At 37.7% G+C, this 18,263-nt stretch overlaps 1 protein-coding gene across 1 annotated transcript in view; it reads left to right on the top strand.

The window, feature by feature from the left end:
* The window catches only part of TLCD4 (TLC domain containing 4), a 63,590-nt gene extending 46,971 nt beyond the window's left edge, over positions 1-16,619 (top strand). The window contains exons 6-7 of the mRNA XM_052637933.1: positions 2,115-2,188; positions 16,192-16,619. Coding sequence (XP_052493893.1) covers positions 2,115-2,188; positions 16,192-16,510 — 393 coding nt within the window. The 3' untranslated portion in view covers positions 16,511-16,619. The remainder of the gene's footprint in view (positions 1-2,114; positions 2,189-16,191) is intronic.
* Positions 16,620-18,263: the final 1,644 nt, after the last annotated feature.

Genomic DNA, 18,263 nt, shown 5'->3' with positions numbered 1-18,263 from the left:
AATGAATATTGTTAGAGAGCTGGAAACTTAATTCTTATAACTCCAAAAGCCTGCTATTGCTAATATGTAAAACTTTATGTATTTTATGCTTAAACAACTTTATTGAGAAAATATTTAGCTTGAGATCATCATATTTGACTGATACCAGTAATGTGGACCTCTAAGAGCACAGTTACAAGTCAAAGTAAATTTTATATTTAACTGTAGTTGTTTTAATCCTGCAAAAAATAAGGATATCCTAAAGGCTGCAGACATTTCAGAAAGGTACTATTGGAAAAGGAGATAAAGAGTGAAAATATGTCACAGATGAAAAGATATCATAATTTTTTTTATTAACTATGGGTAACAACTGTTTAGTTCTATTGTATTTGTATTCTTCTTTTAAAAAGTCTTACATTTATGCTTCTGAAAACATAATATAACCTACTAAATTTCAACATCAAAGAGAAATAAAAGATCAGGAACATTATAAAAATATTATATTTTTCCACAATTTGATTTGATTAGTCCCACTATTAATTGCTAGTTACTGATATTAACTAGTTCTATTATTTAAATAAAAACATTTACTGTAACAGAAAAGTAAATAGTACAGAATAATATAGAATCTCAAATTCACACATATTTCTGTGTTAAAGTAACAACACATGTGGACAGTTATTTCCCATGTACTGTCATGTGTTTTTGAACTGCTACGGCTGTGTCCAGTCACCTGTAAAATGTTGATCATCTTCCCCATCACCCTCCACGTGCACAGAGCTCATCTTGGCCATTGTCTTCATCTCTCTGCTGTCCTCTCTTCTTCCTCATAACCCATTTCAGTTTCACTAAGGACAGCGAGTTTGAGATGATGAAAAGTTTTAGTTTTAGATATATCTTGGAAAAACTAATTCTTGCAATCCAGCTCTCAATTTTTAACCCCTAAAATAACTTACATAGAGAAGAACTGAGACTCTTCAAATAAAAAGTCCATTCATTATCATTTTCTAATATATTGCTTTATATTGTTCCCATTTGGAAGACAGTGTGCTATAAACAGTGGGAAAAATGTTTCTGAAGTTGTATATCTCATGTTTTGAGGGCATGCATGCTAAATCGTTTCAGTCGTGTCTGACTCTTTTGCAAGCGTATGGACTCCAGCCTACCATGTTCCTCTGTCCATGGGATTCTCCAGGCAAGAATAATGGAGTGGGTTGCCATGCCCTCCTCCAGGGAATCTTCCCAACTTTGAAATAAACTCATGTCCCTTATGTCTCCTGCATTGACAGGCAGGTTCTTTACCACTAGTGCCATCTGGGAATGTTTTTGAGGGCAGGTGGAACTATTTCTTTTGGTGTATAATCATAATTCTGATTTAATTGGAAGTGCTATAATGATTCCATTAAAGTAACACTTTTAAAATTAAATAACATTTTTGGAATGTATACTTTTGGTTTTATTTCTAATGCTTATAAACACTATTATACTTTTATTGTTATTAAATTAGTGGAATGTACTAAGCGTTATGTTTCTAAATTCAGAAAGGTCCCCAAAGTATGTGTTTTAGCTATAGGATCTTCTGATTGATAAATATATTTTTCAGGTCCAATATGACAGATAAGGTCTAACATGTGTTGTTATATTTGGCAAGTGTGTGTCTGCTCATAGGCTTATATTGTTATTTAGGAAGTGAAGCACACTCTGGAGATTTTTAAGGTGTGTCTAATGGATCTAAAACTACATTCCTATTAGATATTTAATTGCTATAAAATTACTCAACTTTTGAAATTCACACTACCATAATCATTATTTCTATGGTAATTTGAGACTGTTGTTACTCATGGCTATTTGCAGAATTCATTAGTTCAGCGTGAGACTACTGCTTGAAATCTGTCTTTCTGAGTGAACATTATGTACATAAATGAACATAAGTGTGCAATATGTTGTCTTTTAAAAATACTGTATAATTCTAATGACATTTCTAAGTTTTCATAAAGAAGATCACTTTAGCAGACTTGGTTTGTGTTTATATTGATCATTGTTTTATGCCAAGAAGCTGTTGAATGTTTCTTCAATGATTGGAGATTTTGATAAGAATGTTAACCCTGACATGATGTTTTATATTTATCACCCAGAAGGATGGTGTGCTGGTGTACATTGGGAATTTCCGCCTGCTTGCAGAACTTTCCAGCCCTTTTGTGAATCAGCGGTAGGTTACTGGTATCATTAATTATTTTATACTTGGGTTGTCTAGTTTGGGGAAATATTTTCATCAAGATCCTAGCTATAAAAATGAGAATATGTGATATGAATTCTCACCATTGTACAAATGAGGAAATTGAGCCTTGGAAAGGTGAAGGAAACTTAGCCAAGATTGGTGGTAACCCTGGCTCTTGAACCCAACTCCTTTTGTGGTATGACAATACTTTGTTTTACTGGATTTATCTTAGGTCCAGTTAATATCCCTGACACCAACTTCCTCCTGTTCCCAAATTTTGATGCCAACATTATGTTGTCCCTCTTTTAAAAGAATCTTTTAATTTTAGATTTGCAGAAAAGTCACAAAAATTACACAAAAACTCCCACATACCCTTCACATAGTTTCCCCTTTTGTTAATATCTTACATTATCATGGAACATTTGTCAAAACTAAGCCAGCATTGACTCATTATTACTAAGTAAACTCCAGACTGTTGGATTCCCCAAGTTTTTCCATTACTGTCTTCCTTTTGTTCTCTGATTCAATCCAGGCTGCCACGTTGCGTTTAGTTGTCAGTCTTCCTGCCTGATCTACCCTGGTCTGTAACAGATTCTTAGTCTTTCCTTGTTTTTCATGACCTTAACATTGTTAAAGGATACTCTCCAGTTATTTTGTAGAATCCTGCAGTCTAGATTTACCTGTTTTTCTCATGACTAGGCAAAGGTTATAGGTTTTTGAAAGGAATCCTATAGAGGTGAAGTGCCCTTCTTGTCACTTAAAAGCTGGCTTAAAACTCAATATTTGAAAAACTCGGCATTAAAAAAATGAAGATCATGGCATCTGGTCCCATCACTTCATAGCAAATAGATGGGAAAACAATGGAAACAGTAACAGACTTTATTTTTTGGGACTCCAAAATCACTGCAGATGGTGACTGCAGCCGTGAAATTAAAAGACGCTTACTCCTTGGAAGAAAAGCTATGACAAACCTTGACAGCATATTCAAAAGCAGAGACATTACTTTGCCAACAGAGGTCCATCTAGTCAAAGCTATGGTTTTTCCAGTAGTCACGTGCCGATGTGACAGTTGGACTATAAAGAAAGCTGCATGCTGAAGAATTTATGCTTTTAAACTGTGATGTTGGAGAAGACTCTTGAGAGTCCCTTGGACTGCAAGGAGATCCAACTAGTCCATCCTAAAGGAGATCAGTCCTGAATACTCATTGGAAGGACTGATGCTGAAGCTGAAATGCCAATACTTTAGCGTTTGATGTGAAGAACTGACTCATTTGAAAAGACCTGATGCTGGGAAAGATTGAGTGCAGGAGGAGAAGGGGACGACAGGGGATGAGATGGTTGGATGACATCACCAACTCGATGGACGTGAGTTTGAGCAAGCTCCAAGAGTTGGTGATGGACAGGGAAGCCTGGCGTGCTGCAGTCCATGGGGCCACAAGGAGTCAGACACGACTGAGCGACTGAACTGAACTGCCCTTGTCACATATCAGGAGCTGTGTGATATCCCTGTGACATCACTGGAGGTGTGAACGTCCACTGTGTGGTTGAGGTGGTGTTTGACAAGTTTCTCTGCTGTGAAGTTTTTCCTTTTCCTTATTCTCTTCTTTGAAAGCAAGGCATGAAGTATGTATCCCATTCTGGGGAGAAATTAAGCTCCACCTCCTGGAGGGAGGTAGTTGTCTCCCTACCTCTCATTTTGACAATGGCTTTATTATTATCATTTCTTACCATTATCATGTCATTTAACAGGGTCTGCTGTAATTTTTTCTGTGTAATGTTTAGCTGCTCCTTTCATTCCATACCCATGGTCCTAGTTTAGGGCCTTTAGGATCTCGTGGGTGATTGATAGCATTTTAACTGACTTCCTGATTCTCCATTCACCCCCTCTCCAGTCCTTTCCTCATAGTGCCTCCAAGTCCTCTTTCTTTTGTCCCACTTTCAGTGCCTTACTTTCTTACTAAACACTGTGTCTGCTTTAGAATCTTCCCTGAATTTTTGAAGCTCTCTGTGATGTGCTCCATGTCTCCAGCCTAATTTCTTACCACTCGTGAGAGTTAGTTTTATACCTTTAACCTGTCTCATGCTCCTGTGGATTTTTCTCACTTTTCCTCCTTTATTCGTATCCTCCATTTTCCCTCCATCTTTGAAAAATTTGCCTATCTTTCAAGTTTTAGGTCAAAGTCCCAAACCCAGGGAACACTCCCACGATTACATGTAGCTTTTTGTATCTTAGTGCAGGGATAACTCAGAGAATTGGGAGTCAAAGCAGACTCGTGCATTAGGGAGCTTACCTGGTATCAAGCCTTACTAATAATCCCAAGGATACAAGTAATCATGAGACACTGGCAAAGCATGATGATGTTCAGGACCATCAGCAAGGCTCCCTAAGTTTCTTTTTGCATTGGGCACGTTCTGGAATGAGGTTACCTATGAGGTCTCTAGGTGATATGTATGGTTCATATTGCTGACATAAAGTAGCTATCTTGGTTATGAAATATCTCCATTTAATATTCAAATAGTTACATAGATTAAGTAACCTTCCCCAGGGAGGTCAGACCCCATACATCTGTACACTCTAGGTTCATTTATTACAAGCAACCCTAGACTACATGTATCCTAAAAGCATTCCGAGGATGAAGACTCTTCTGCTGCAAATACCATCATTATGCTTACCAAGCAGTTAGCCTCATCACTTATTTTTCTTGCCAAAGATCGGAGCCATGGTCCTTCCACACCCAAACAGGAGAAATTAGATTACATATCTGCTGCTTAAACTTTTCTTTCCCAGATACTTATATACTATCTTATTTGGCTTGTCAGTGTTTCGTATGTTTTAATTTTTATTTCTTCAAGAAGACACTAAGTTCTTTAGCCTTGGCCATCTGAAATTTTTTTTTTTTGACTTTGAGATTTTTTTATTATTATTATTTTTTTTAAATTTTAAAATCTTTAATTCTTACACGTGTTCCCAAACATGAACCCCCCTCCCACCTCCCTCCCCATAACATCTCTGTGGGTCATCCCCATGCACCAGCCCCAAGCATGCTGTATCCTGCGTCAGACATAGACTGGCGATTCAATTCTTACATGATAGTATACATGATAGAATGCCATTCTCCCAAATCATCCCACCCTCCCTCTGCCTCTGAGTCCAAAAGTCCATTATACACAGCTGTGTCTTTTTTCCTGTCTTGCATACAGGGTCATCATTGCCATCTTTCTAAATTCCATATATATGTGTTAGTATACTGTATTGGTGTTTTTCTTTCTGGCTTACTTCACTCTGTATAATCGGCTCCAGTTTCATCCATCTCATCAGAACTGATTCAAATGAATTCTTTTTAACGGCTGAGTAATACTCCATTGTGTATATGTACCACAGCTTTCTTATCCATTCATCTGCTGATGGACATCTAGGTTGTTTCCATGTCCTGGCTATTATAAACAGTGCTGCGATGAACATTGGGGTACATGTGTCTCTTTCAATTCTGGTTTCCTCGGTGTGTATGCCCAGCAGTGGGATTGCTGGGTCATAAGGGAGTTCTATTTGCAATTTTTTAAGGAATCTCCACACTGTTCTCCATAGTGGCTGTACTAGTTTGCATTCCCACCAACAGTGTAGAAGTGTTCCCTTTTCTCCACACCCTCTCCAGCATTTATTGCTTGCAGATTTTTGGATCGCAGCCATTCTGACTGTGAAATTTTTAAAGTAAGAGTTCTTCTGCAATTTTTAAAGACTCTGATGACGTGAAAGTATAGAGAGCAAAGAACATGTTCTTTGAAGGCAGAAGACCTGGATTCAAATCCAAGCTGCCCCGCTTCCCACTGTATGTGAGTGGAAAATTATCTCATCTTTCTGGGCCTCTGTTTTTGTTTTTGTTTTGTTTTGTTTTTTTCACCTATAAAACAGGAATAATGATCCCTATAGGCCTCACAGTTTATTGTGAAGATTCTTTGTGGTTATACGTTTGGTTGTATGTTTATTTACATGTGTAAAGCACCTGACCTAGTGCTTTTCATTCACTACATATGCAGTAAGTGCTAACTGTAGTGTATATTCAGTATGCTGAAATCTAGTCAACACTGGAAGTGCATAGTTTGTGCTTGCCTTCTCTACTTGGTTGTATCTTTAACGCATTAAAACTAGGCTTCCTCTTCTGTCATTTTGCTAGAATGATTTCCTTAGAGGTACGATGACTTGCATGTGCAAAATCCAGTGAACACTGGTTGGTGCCTATCTCATTGCACCTCTCTGTGGACTTGATACTGTGGGCTGTCTCCTTCTAATGCCGCAGCTCCCCTTCTCTTTCATGACACCACACTGGTTCTTGTAGTGCTCTGACCATCCTGTCTCAGTCTTTTCTGTAATAGACAGTTCCTTAAATGCTGCTGTTCCCCAGGGCTCTCCTCTGGGCCCACTGACCTTCTCGGTGCTTTCCCCTAGTGAATTGTGCTTTCAAGGTTTCAGCTATTACCCATTTGCTCAATGTGGTGTAATGAACTATGCCAGAATTTTAGAGTCATAGCAAGTCAAGTTGCAATTTAACCTTGCCACTTACTTGCTCTGACCTTGGCTAAGTTATGTAACATTCCTGTACTACAGTTGCTTTATCTATTAAAAAAGCATATTTAATATTACTTACTTCTTTGCATTGTAGTCAAGTGTTTTCTTCTCCCAGGTGGCACATCAGAATCCACACGTCTGAAATAAAATGCAACACATTTCCCTCTCTGTTCTCTTACATGCTCCTGTTCAGCTTGTGACCTGGCCATTCCCTCCGTTATCTCTGCTCAGCACGTGGGAATCATCTTTGACTGTTTCTCCTTCACCTGTATTTGGTACATCCCAGGTCCTGCCACATCACCTCCTAAACAGTTCTTGCCTTGGCCGCCTCCTCTCCATCTCTGCTGTCAGTGCCCTAGCTCATCATCTCTTGTCTGGGCTCCTGAGCTAGCTGTTATACCTGTACTGTCCAGTAGAGTAGCCACAAGCCACACATGTGACTATTTATATTTAATTAAAATGAAATTAAGTTAAAAATTCAGTTCTTCAGCATGACTTGTGACCTTTCCAGTGCTTCATAGCCCTGTGTGTCTACAGAACTGAGTAGAACATCTGAGGAGCATTTCATTACTGCAGAAAGTTCCTTTGAACACTGCTATTTTAGACTGGAGTCAGCAAACTAAGACTTGAAGGCCAAACCTGCTGCCTGTTTCTACAAATAAAGCTTTACTGGGGCACAGCCTTGTGTGTTTGTTTCCTATGGCTGCTTTCCCATGACAGCGGCCAAGTTGATTAGTTGTAACAGATATGGTATGGCCTCCAGAGCCCCTTGCTTTGTGTTTACTCTCTGGCTTCTTAGGGAAGAAGTTCACGGATTTCTGCCCTAGGCAGTCTGCCTGTCTGTAGTCCTGTTCCCCTTTCCTTCTCTGCTGTATTATTACCTTCCAGTGATCTCCACACAAAAATGAGCATGTACCCCCTGGTTAGATCCTCTGAGTGATCCCTGCTGCTTCCAGGATAAACTCTGGGCTCTGTAATGTGACATGGAAAGCTCTGCAGGTAGAGCTGTCTTCTTTCTTTATGCCATATTCCCCTCAAACTCTTCTCTCACCCCACTGTCCCTGTGCTGGAAAGGTCTCCTGGATCCTTGCTCATTCTTCACAAGTCAGCCTAAGAGTTGTTGTACTGAGCACAACAAGAAATCCCATGTCTTCCAGGCTGGGTTGTATGTCCCTCACCTGTGTGGCATGTCCCTCACCTGTGTGGCACAATAGCAACACACAGTTATAGCATTATGATTAATAAATTATTATAAAGTAAACTTTTCTTTTTTCCTGTTCTTTACTTATCTCTGTGTTTTGTTAGGTCAACAGCCAAACTTTGTTGAATTTTGCATCGTCCATTGTCCACCTGTTGTCTGGTACTTAGTAGCCATTTAATTGCTTTTTGAATTAATGGTTCCCAAGAGGTGATCAGTTTAGCTTTAGCAATGTCTGTATCTTGAAGGTGATTCAGATTTGAGATTTTAAAGCAGGAGGAACTTATCTTTGACACTTAAAGGAACTTTAATGTGTTTTTGTTTGAAACTCTTTTTGAGAAATTATAATATTAGAGATAATATAACCTATTCTTTAATATTATAGTAAAAAGCTATGCTCTACCTTTATTTAAAATCTTTGAGTCTTGAAGAAATTAAGAACTGAGAAATGGGATTGGAATATGAGCAAGAAATGGTATAATGAAGCAGCAAGGAGATTATAATGAAATTTTCCATAGTTTGTTTTCTTTGGTTTGTGATATTTTTGTTCTCTTCATTCCTCCTGAACTCACAGTATCTCCGGGACCCTGTAGGTTTCCCAAAGCTCACACTTGTGACTCTCAACTCCTAAAATTCACCAAACCAGTACCTTGTTGGTGGATAGATTCTTGGTTCCCATCTTCTTTTTGCCTTTTTTTCTCTATCTGAAAGTAGCTCTGGCTCATCGTTCCAAATGTGAATTACACCCGCTAATACCTTGTTTTCACACTGAGTGTGCTTAGTACCACACAGTGCACAATTCATTCCTAGGAAACATGAAAAGTCCACATGCATTTAGAAGAAAAAAGGGAGGATGAAGTGCTAAATGAGCAAAGATAGATTTTTCTGTATGGAACTGGGGAGGGTTACAAACACACAATCTACCATCTTTTCTCCTATACCCATCTGAGTAATAACTGTGGATGGTGGGGAAAGACAGTGTGTTCCCACTCTCCTTCCTTCCCACAAGCATGTCTTCTTGCTTCCTCCTGTTCCTCTCCCTCTCAACATCAAAACATATTCAAAAACTGTTAGCCTATGTATGTTGGAATGAAGGAGTGTTCTACTTAGGTAAAAAGTGGTACATTCCAAAAACATAAGGGGTTCTTCTGACATGAGGAAGAGAAAAACCATTATATAAATATTATTTTACCCTAAAAATTAATACATGAGTTCTTTCCTTTGAAAGAGACTGGCTTAAAGATCAGGCACCAGTCACATGGAGAAACTGGCTGAAGGCAAATGCGACGATCGTACAGTAAAGCCAAAGCACATGTTCTTAAAGTCCAGATTTGCAGATAATCACCTTTCCAAACAACCAAAAATTTGGAAAATGTGTAACGTGCTGGAGAACAGGAAACAGTCTAGGCTAAGTATAATCTAGGAGTTATGAGATCAAAGATAAAAGGCTAGAAATATAGGGTTACAGGAGACCAGCTGGGTTACGGCATTCATCTAGGTAAGAGACACCAATGACCAAAAATTATAATGGCAACAGGTATAATGGAATAAGTTGGGAAAGGATTAGGAAGAATCTTGGGAGATAAGATGAATAGGGCTTGGTTCCAGACTAGGAACAGTCTAGGGTGACTCCAGGTTTCTGACTTGGCTAAGTTGATGATGATCCCATTGATTAATACTGGGAGATTTCTGTGACGGTGGTCATGGAGGATAGGGAGATTAGGCAAAGAGTAGGGTATTGGTTTTAGGCATGTTGGGATTGAGGCATATTTGAGAATGTGTGATTTGTCAGGTAAGGATGCTCAGGAGTAACTCAGAAATATGGAACTACAAGTAGAATATAAGAGAGAACTTGAAACCAGAGATTTGTGTCAGGGTGCTTGAGCCTTTGAGGAGGAAAATGTTTTCCTCTACTAGTTTTGGTTCTTTGATGGATCTAATAATCAAATTGCCATAAGGCAGATTAACAGGAGAAAAAACAGATTTAATTACATATATGTGGGAGTCCCACAGGACAGTGAGATCCAAGTTCAAACTGGGCAATAGAGGCTTAGAAAGCTGTCTTGAACTAAGGAATGGTGTAGGCATCTGTGGAGGAGTATATTCACAGGATGATACGAAGAGCAGATATCTGGTAATTAGATGTTTGTCCTGCCATACAGATGGGTCATTCAGATGAAAAGCTATCTCTTGGTAACAGCTCTCTGTGTGGCTGGGTCGCCTGTCTGAATTCTCTCAGGTAATTCAGGGACAGGTAGGAGTTTTACTTGAATCTGCTGGGTCTTAATTTCTTTCAGGTCTATTTTGCCTGGAGAATTCCATGGACACAGAAGCCTGGTGGGCTACAGTCATAGGGTGGCAGAGACACGACTGAAGCAACTTAACACACAACGCACACACAAAATATTCGGCATGCCATAGTGGTGGCACATTTTGGGAAACTTGTTCTGAACTTCTTTCGGCCCCTGGGAGTAGATTAAATGGCCTTGGTACAGCATGTGGAAGAAGTGTACTTGGGAAGCACAAAAATTTAAGGGAAAGACAGAGGAAATAGAAACTGAAAAACTGTAGCTCTGGAATCAAGAGGAAATAGTATCATGGAAACCAGGAGAGGAGAAAGGAAATGTGATGATCGACAGTGTCATGCTGCAGAAAGGTCCCCTGGGATGAAGGCTGAGATGAATCCACTGTCTTGTTAGGGAGCTGCCACTGGTGACCCCTGCATTCTTCTGTAGGGGAATGCAGTCATGTACTGGGTTGTGAAGTTATAGCAAGAATGTCTGTGAATACACTGTTGATGTCTCTTTTTAAAAGTTTAATAGGGAAGACTAGCAGAGTAGGAGAGATTTTTGGATTAGGAAGAATTGGACATGTTGGTAAGAAAGAAGGAATCATCCTACAGATGGAGAGCTGGATGGAGCAAGAGAAAGGGGATAATTGATCGCCTAAGGTTGCAGAGCATAGGTACAGAGCAGTTGGCCTTGGAGAGGGCAAGAGAAACCACTTCTGAATGTAGAGGAAGATGTGCCTGAAAAGATTTGAGGTCTTGAGGTCAGAGTTTGTGGAATCCATGGTTGATGACTAATATCTTATTAGTAGAGGAGGCCAGTTCCTCTGGAATTGAGAGGTAAAGTTAAACGAGGAAGGAAAGTGACTTCATTGGTGAGACAGAGGTTTGAAGGCAATTCTATGGAGAATGTCGAGTTAAGTAAAAGGAACATGAAGCAAATCTGAGGATACACTGGGCAGTTCAGATCTCTCTATATTTGTGCTATTTATCTAATGTCAGTACTGGTGAGTAATAAAAGCTATTGATTGAGCTCTTCAGTTTGAGGGAGTTCTTACTACGTATCATAACAACTTCATTGTATAAGGGGGGGTGCTATCATTATCCACCATGATCTTTGTAGATCAAACTGAGACAGAGAGGTCAGTAACGGGTAAGGCCTCACAGCAGCCGAGTGGAAGAAGGGGATTTGAGCCCAGCCTCTGACTGCAGAGTGTAGTGCCTGCCTTCCCTCTGTTTTCTGCCTAAGGAAAGCTGGCTTGATGAGAAGTTGACGCTAGGCAGGTGAGTATGATGGATGAAGTGGCAAGAGCGCTGAGGGTGCCACTGTGTGTCCTGAAGGTAACTGAGGTAGGTAGGAAAAGAAGTGAATCAGAGGCGGATAGTGACAGGTTTGGGAGTGGATGTCAATGAAGAGATTTAGATGGAATTGGATAAAATGAAATATCAGGTATTACGAATATGCTTAGAAGGGAATGGGTTAGGACTTCCCTGGTGATCCAGTGGTTAAGACTGCATTCCCAATGCACGGGGCCCGGGTTCAATCCCTGGTCAGAAAACTAGATCCTGCTTGCTGCAGCTAAGAGCCTGCATACCTCAATGAAGATCAGAGGTCCCACCTGTTGCAACTAAGACCTTGTACAGTCAAATAAATAAATATTAAAAAAATACTTTAAAAAAGAAGGGGATGAATTATTTAAGGTATAGCATTTTTCATTAAAATTGAGGCTATATAGTCACAAAAATGAATGACTGAGGATCAGATGGAGAAAATCTTTGGAACAGAGAAGTCTGGAAGATAGGAGATCTAGATAGAGCAAAAAATCTTGACTTTACTGCTACAGTGACATTTTTCCTATTTGTGAGACTATTTTATTAATTTCAGCATTGCTACCTAAATTGCTACCTTAACTTCCTTCTTTTTTCACCCAACATAGTTATAAATTGTAATATCTCTCTTATCCTACAAATTATTTCTGTTTTATATTTTAATTTCATAGTAAAATATTTTAAGGTCTTTTTTTTTAACAGTTTAATTTTTAGTTTCTGAGGTTGAGCAGTTTCTAGTTTAGTCATGACTAATTCAGTCAAATTGAACATTAAGATACATGGATATATTTCACTCCATTTTATAATTCAACCTCTAAAATATAATGAAGCAACATTAGGCAATATAGTTTCTTTAAGGAGGAAAAAGTAGAATAGAGCAAATACTGAATTTTTCAAAAATATGCTTTTTACTTGAGAATAATTGTAGACTTTCAGAAAAGTTTCAAGGATGTTTCAAAGGGTTCCAATATACCCACACTCAGATTCTCCTAGTGTTAATATTTACATTCGTATGGTACATTTGTCATAATTAGTGAACAAATATTGGTGCATTGTTATTAACTAATGGATTCTTGAGAGTCCCTTGGACTGCAAGGAGATCCAACCAGTCCATTCTAAAGGAGATCAGGCCTGGGTGTTCTTTGGAAGGAATGATGCTAAAGCTGAAACTCCAATACTTTGGCCACCTTATGTGAAGAGTTGACTCATTGGAAGACTCTGATGCTGGGAGGGATCGGGGGTAGGTGGAGAAGGGGACGACAGAGGATGAGATGGCTGGATGGCATCACTGACTCGATGGACATGAGTCTGAGTGAACTCTGGGAGTTGGTGATGGATAGGGAGGCCTGGTGTGCTGCGATTCATGGGGTCTCAAAGAGTCGGACACAACTGAGCGACTGAACTGAACTGAACTGATAGTAGTTCAGATTTCCTTAGTTTTTACCGAATGTCATTTTTCTGTCCCAGGATTCTATCTGAGATACTATATTACATTTAGTTGTCACTTCTCTTTAGGCTCCTGGTTGTGACAGTTTCTCAGACATTCATTGTTTTTGATGACCTTGTCAGTTTTGAGAAGTCCTGGTCAGGTATTTTGTAGACTATTTCTCAATTTGGATTTGTCTGATGTTTCTCTTCGGTGATTAGATTCAGGTTATGGGGTTTTCTGGAGGCTTCCCTGGTGGCTCATTGGTAAAGAACTCGTCTGCCAACGAAGGAGACACAGGTTCCATCCCTGGGTCAGGAAGATCCCCGAGAGAAGGAAATGGCAACCCACTCCAGTATTCTTGCCTGGGAAATCCCATGGACAGAGGAGCCTGGCAGGCTATATAGTCCATGGTGTCATAAGAGTTGGCCACAACTTTGCAACTAAACAACAATGGGGTTTTTGGAGGAAGACCACAGAAGTAATGTGCCATTCTCATCCCATTATGTCAGGACTACATACATAAACATGGTTTATCACTGTTGATGTTTACCTTGTTCACCTGGCTGAGGTAGAGTTGGTAAGATTTCTCAGTTTTTAAAGTTACTATTTATACCCCACTTGCCTTCTACACTGAACTCCTGGGAACAAAGTCATTACACATGGTCCCCTCTTGAACAGTGGAGAGTTATGCTTCATGAACTCTTTGAAGATGCATCTACATATTTTGTTTGCATTCATTCTGTACAGAGTATTTATCTTTTCTTCCCTATCATTCACTCATTCATTCATTTATGTTACCATGACTTTGTGGATATTTACTTTTTACTTTGAGTTTGAAACCGATACTACCTATATTTATTTTGTTCAAATTGTTATAACTTTTGCCATTGGGAGCTCTTTCAGTTGGTTTCATAGTCCCTTTGACATAACCTCATCATTTTGTTCTTTGAACACTTATTTAGTTTCTGATACTAAAAACAGTATTCTGGATTTTTATTGTATACTATATCCCAACCCTAGAATCTGCCTTTTCTTAAGGAGTCTTGTTTCCTTTTATTGGAGACTGGTATTAGAAACCAAAATGTGGGCCCTGGGTGTGCTCACTGCTCCAGGGGAATCATTGTTCCTATGTCCTCCCAGCTGACGACTTGGAAACATACTAACCTGTATATACACACATATCTATAATTATTTCTCTCTCTGTATCCATCTAAATCTGTATTAAACTAAATGTAAGTTTATACTGAAGTTCCCAGCTCTAATCCAGGATCATACGGCTCAATCTAGCCTTTTACACTCAATTGTCTGTAATCTCCACTCCAACAATGAGAAATCTGGTCCCTACTGCACCATCAGACAAATTTATTTGTTAAATCCCGGTATACATAATGGTTTCAAAATTGTTAACCTGTTCCCCCTTGAGATAATATTTTACTAGCTAGAGTACAGTGCCTGTGTATAGTTTTTTTAGTCTTACAGTCTATTTTCAGAGTTACCTGGGGTCCCCTGGGAGATTTTATTTATTAATTAAAAAAAAACTTGCATACATTCTTCATGCTGTTCTGTGAGTTTTAACAGATGCATATTGCCTTGTATCCACCACTACAGTATCATACAGAATTGCTTCACTACTCTAAAATATTGCCCATGCTTCTGCCTACTCTCCTTCTCTCTCTGAACCTCTGGCAATCACTTTTCTGTTTTGTCTTTATAGTTTTGCTTTTTTCCAGAAGGTCATATAAATGGAATTGTACACTTTTCATACTGACTTTTTTGATTTAGCAATATGCATTTAAGATTCACCTATCGTGTTACGTGAATTGATAGTTTGTTCCTTTGTATCGCTAAATAGTATTTTGTTGTATGTATGTACCACAGTTTGCTTATTCGTTCACATACTATGTTGTGAATAATATTGTGAACCAACCTATAACATTTGGTTTCTTCCAGTTTGGGGCAATTATGAATATAATTGGTATAAACACTTGCATGCAGGTTTTTGTGTGGATATATATTTTGAAATCAATTGACAAAAATACCTAGAAGTGTGATAGTTAGATTGTGCGTTATGACTATGATTCATATTTTAACTGCAATGCTATCTTACAAAGTGGCTTCCATTTTGCATTCCCACCAACAATGAATGAGTATTCCTATTGTTCCACATCCTTGCTGACAATGCATATTGTCAGATTTTTGGATTTTAGTCATTATAATATATGTGTAGTAGTATGTCATTGTTTTAATTTACATCTTTCTAAGGACAAATCATGTTTAACATCTTTTTTATATACTTTTTTTCCTTTTGTTTATCTTCTCTGATGATGTATTTAAGATCTTTTGCCCATATTTTAATTGAGTTGTTTCCTTATTTCTGAGCTTTAAGAGTTCTATATATATTTTAGATACAAGTATTTTATCATATATGTATTTAGTAAACAATCACCCAGTGTTTGGATGTCTCTTCATTTTCTTTTAATAGTGCCTTTCACAGAGCCCATTTCTAATTTTAGCAAAGTCCAGCTTATTGATATTTTTTTCTATGGATTGTGCTTTTGGTATTACATCTAAAATATTATCATCAAACCCAAGGTCATGCAGATTTTTTTTCCCATTTTTTTTTCTAGAAGTTTTATAATTTTGCATTTTACTTTTAAGTCTGTGGTCTATTTCAGGTTAATTTTTGTGTAAGTTGTGAGGTCTCTGCCTAGGTTTATTTTTCTGCACGTGGCTATCCAATTGTTCCAGCACTGTTTGTTAAAAAGACTGCTTTTTCTCCATTGAATTACTTTTACACCATTGTCAAAAGCAAGTTCAGTATATTTGTGTGGGTTTATTGATGGACTCTGTTTTGGTCCACGGTTCTATTTGTTCTTTTATCAATGCCATGCTGTCTTAATTATTGTAGCTTTATTGTAGTTCTTGAGAGTGAATCTGTCAACTTTGTTCTTTTTCAGTATTATGTTGACTATTCTAGGCCCTTTGACTTGCCATAGATTGGGTTGGCCAAAAAGTTTATTTGGGTTTTTCTATACCAGCTTAGGAAAAACCCTGAACAAACTTTTTGGCCAACCCAATAAATCTTGGGCGGGGCGGGGGTGTTCTGAATTTTAAAAACTGTAAACTAGAAACCATTAATCCTCAAAGATGCAGAATAAATGAGATGTTTCTTTAATTTTTTTCCCAGGTGGTTCTTTGAGGCTCTGAAGTATCCTAAGTTTTCCAAGGCTAATGTCATCAATGGAATACTTATGATGGTGGTATTCTTCGTAGTGAGGATTGCCTCGATACCTCCTTTCTACAGCTACATGTACTCTGTGTTTGGGACGGAAGCCTACATAAGGCTTGGATTTTTAATTCAGTTTTCCTGGATTGCTACTTGTGTGGTTTTGGATGTGATGAATGTCATGTGGATGATCAAAATTTCAAAGGGGTGCATCAAAATCATCTCTCTCTTAAGACAAGAAAAAGCCAGAAAGAGTCTTCAGAATGGAAAACTTGACTAAAAGTGGGCTATCGATAAGCATACTTCATTACTACCCACATTGTATCTTCTGACAGGATAAATTCTTGGCATGTTCTTGTGCTTCTTTATTAATTATACTTGGTATTCATACTTTCAGTGTCTTTTTATCTTAACCATTAGAAAAGAGAAACTAAAACAGTTTTTTTCCCTCAAGATTTATTTTCTAATTTTCTTCTGCATTATAAGCATGGATAAAATCTTAAAGATTAAAATAAAAATGTATAAATATTGATCGTGAATCTTTTTGGAAATCTGTTCACTGGCATTGGTACTTTTCTCTGTAAAAGATGACTATGCTAATTTGGTGCACTTGGTTTTATGTCACTGATTTTGCTGAAAGAATGGGAACTGCCTTTAAATCTGTAAACAGCTCTCCACATTCTGATGCACTGTGCTTATTTCTTACTATGGCTGTCAATTCCTGGAGTAGAGTTTGATTTCCAAATTACTGAAATGTTCTTTTTCTTAGACTATTAGATGTGATGTCTTTTTCATTTCAATTTGCTATCATCTACTAATAATGAAGTATTTTGCTTACTTTGGGAACCTCTAATTAGTTTTCATGGGAAATATTTCCTACAATTTTAGATTTTTCTGACATCACTTTATTATATCTGTTTTTAACATTTTATCAAATTATTGCTTTTTTTCTTAAATAGTATAGCTTAAGACCAATCTAATAGAGCTCCTTAAGAGATGAATTCTTCCTTCTAAACATGCATGTTCTAGATGACTAGTTAGACTAACACGAGGAGTCATTAAGAAAAAGGCTTTAACACTGCTGTCTCTATCTGCTTCCCTTGCATTTTTTTTCTTTGAAAACTATATTATTTCTATTTGCAAAACCTCCCATGAATTCTGAACCCAACCTCTTTTAGCACCACAGTCTTGTGCAATATATATTTATCATGCTCCTTAAGTAAGCCTCTTCTTGATGAGACCAAAACTGCAAAAACTAAATAAATAAGTCAGTATTCATATTTTACTCACAATTTACACCCATGCTTGCTAGCATTTTGAATACTTTGAATTTCTGTCTTTCTTAAAAGACAGGCAAAAGATAGATAATTTAAGTATTCTGATTATCAATATTATTATTTTATGTGAGGATAAATGGTGACTTTTTTTTCTGTTTGTGTATGTGGGTATATGTTTGCTTTTGTTTTGGTCCTTACAACCCAAATATAAAATAACATAGTTAGCTATTATTGTCTTTATTTTTCTCAAGTACTTGACTTTAATGATCATTCTTATCTAAGGAAAAAAATTAATCAGTGGAAAATACTTGAATTTAATTGAACCCAAACCAAAAGATCGAATCCATTCACTTTCTCAATTTGAATGAGAATGTGCTACTCATTCTCATTGTCCATGTTATGGTGACGAAGGAAGGCTAGCTGGATATTTCAGGACTTTTGATTTAATATGATTTGATTTGACTCAGCTGTCCATTGCAGATAGGACCTGATAAGTTATAGAACATTTAAAGAAGGTAATTGAAATCTCAGTCAGTAACTAAATGATAAATTGAAATTGATTGGCTTATACCAGTGCACTTATTTTTGAAAGGCTTAAAGTAATGTAAAATGTAAGTATTTGTTTTCCGATTTACTAATATTACATTGATTATTTGTTATTAAATTTAGTCCCTTTTACACATAAGCACTTAGACATGTATTGGTTGGTTAGAGGGAGTATGAAAGCATGTGGTTTTATCTTGTTCCTTTCTTGCT

This window comes from Budorcas taxicolor, chromosome 3 (assembly GCF_023091745.1).
Source record: "Budorcas taxicolor isolate Tak-1 chromosome 3, Takin1.1, whole genome shotgun sequence".
In the NCBI taxonomy this organism is placed as follows: Eukaryota; Metazoa; Chordata; class Mammalia; order Artiodactyla; family Bovidae; genus Budorcas; species Budorcas taxicolor.
Note: the sequence above shows the minus strand (reverse complement) of the source record. Positions and strands in the feature narration are given on the sequence as shown.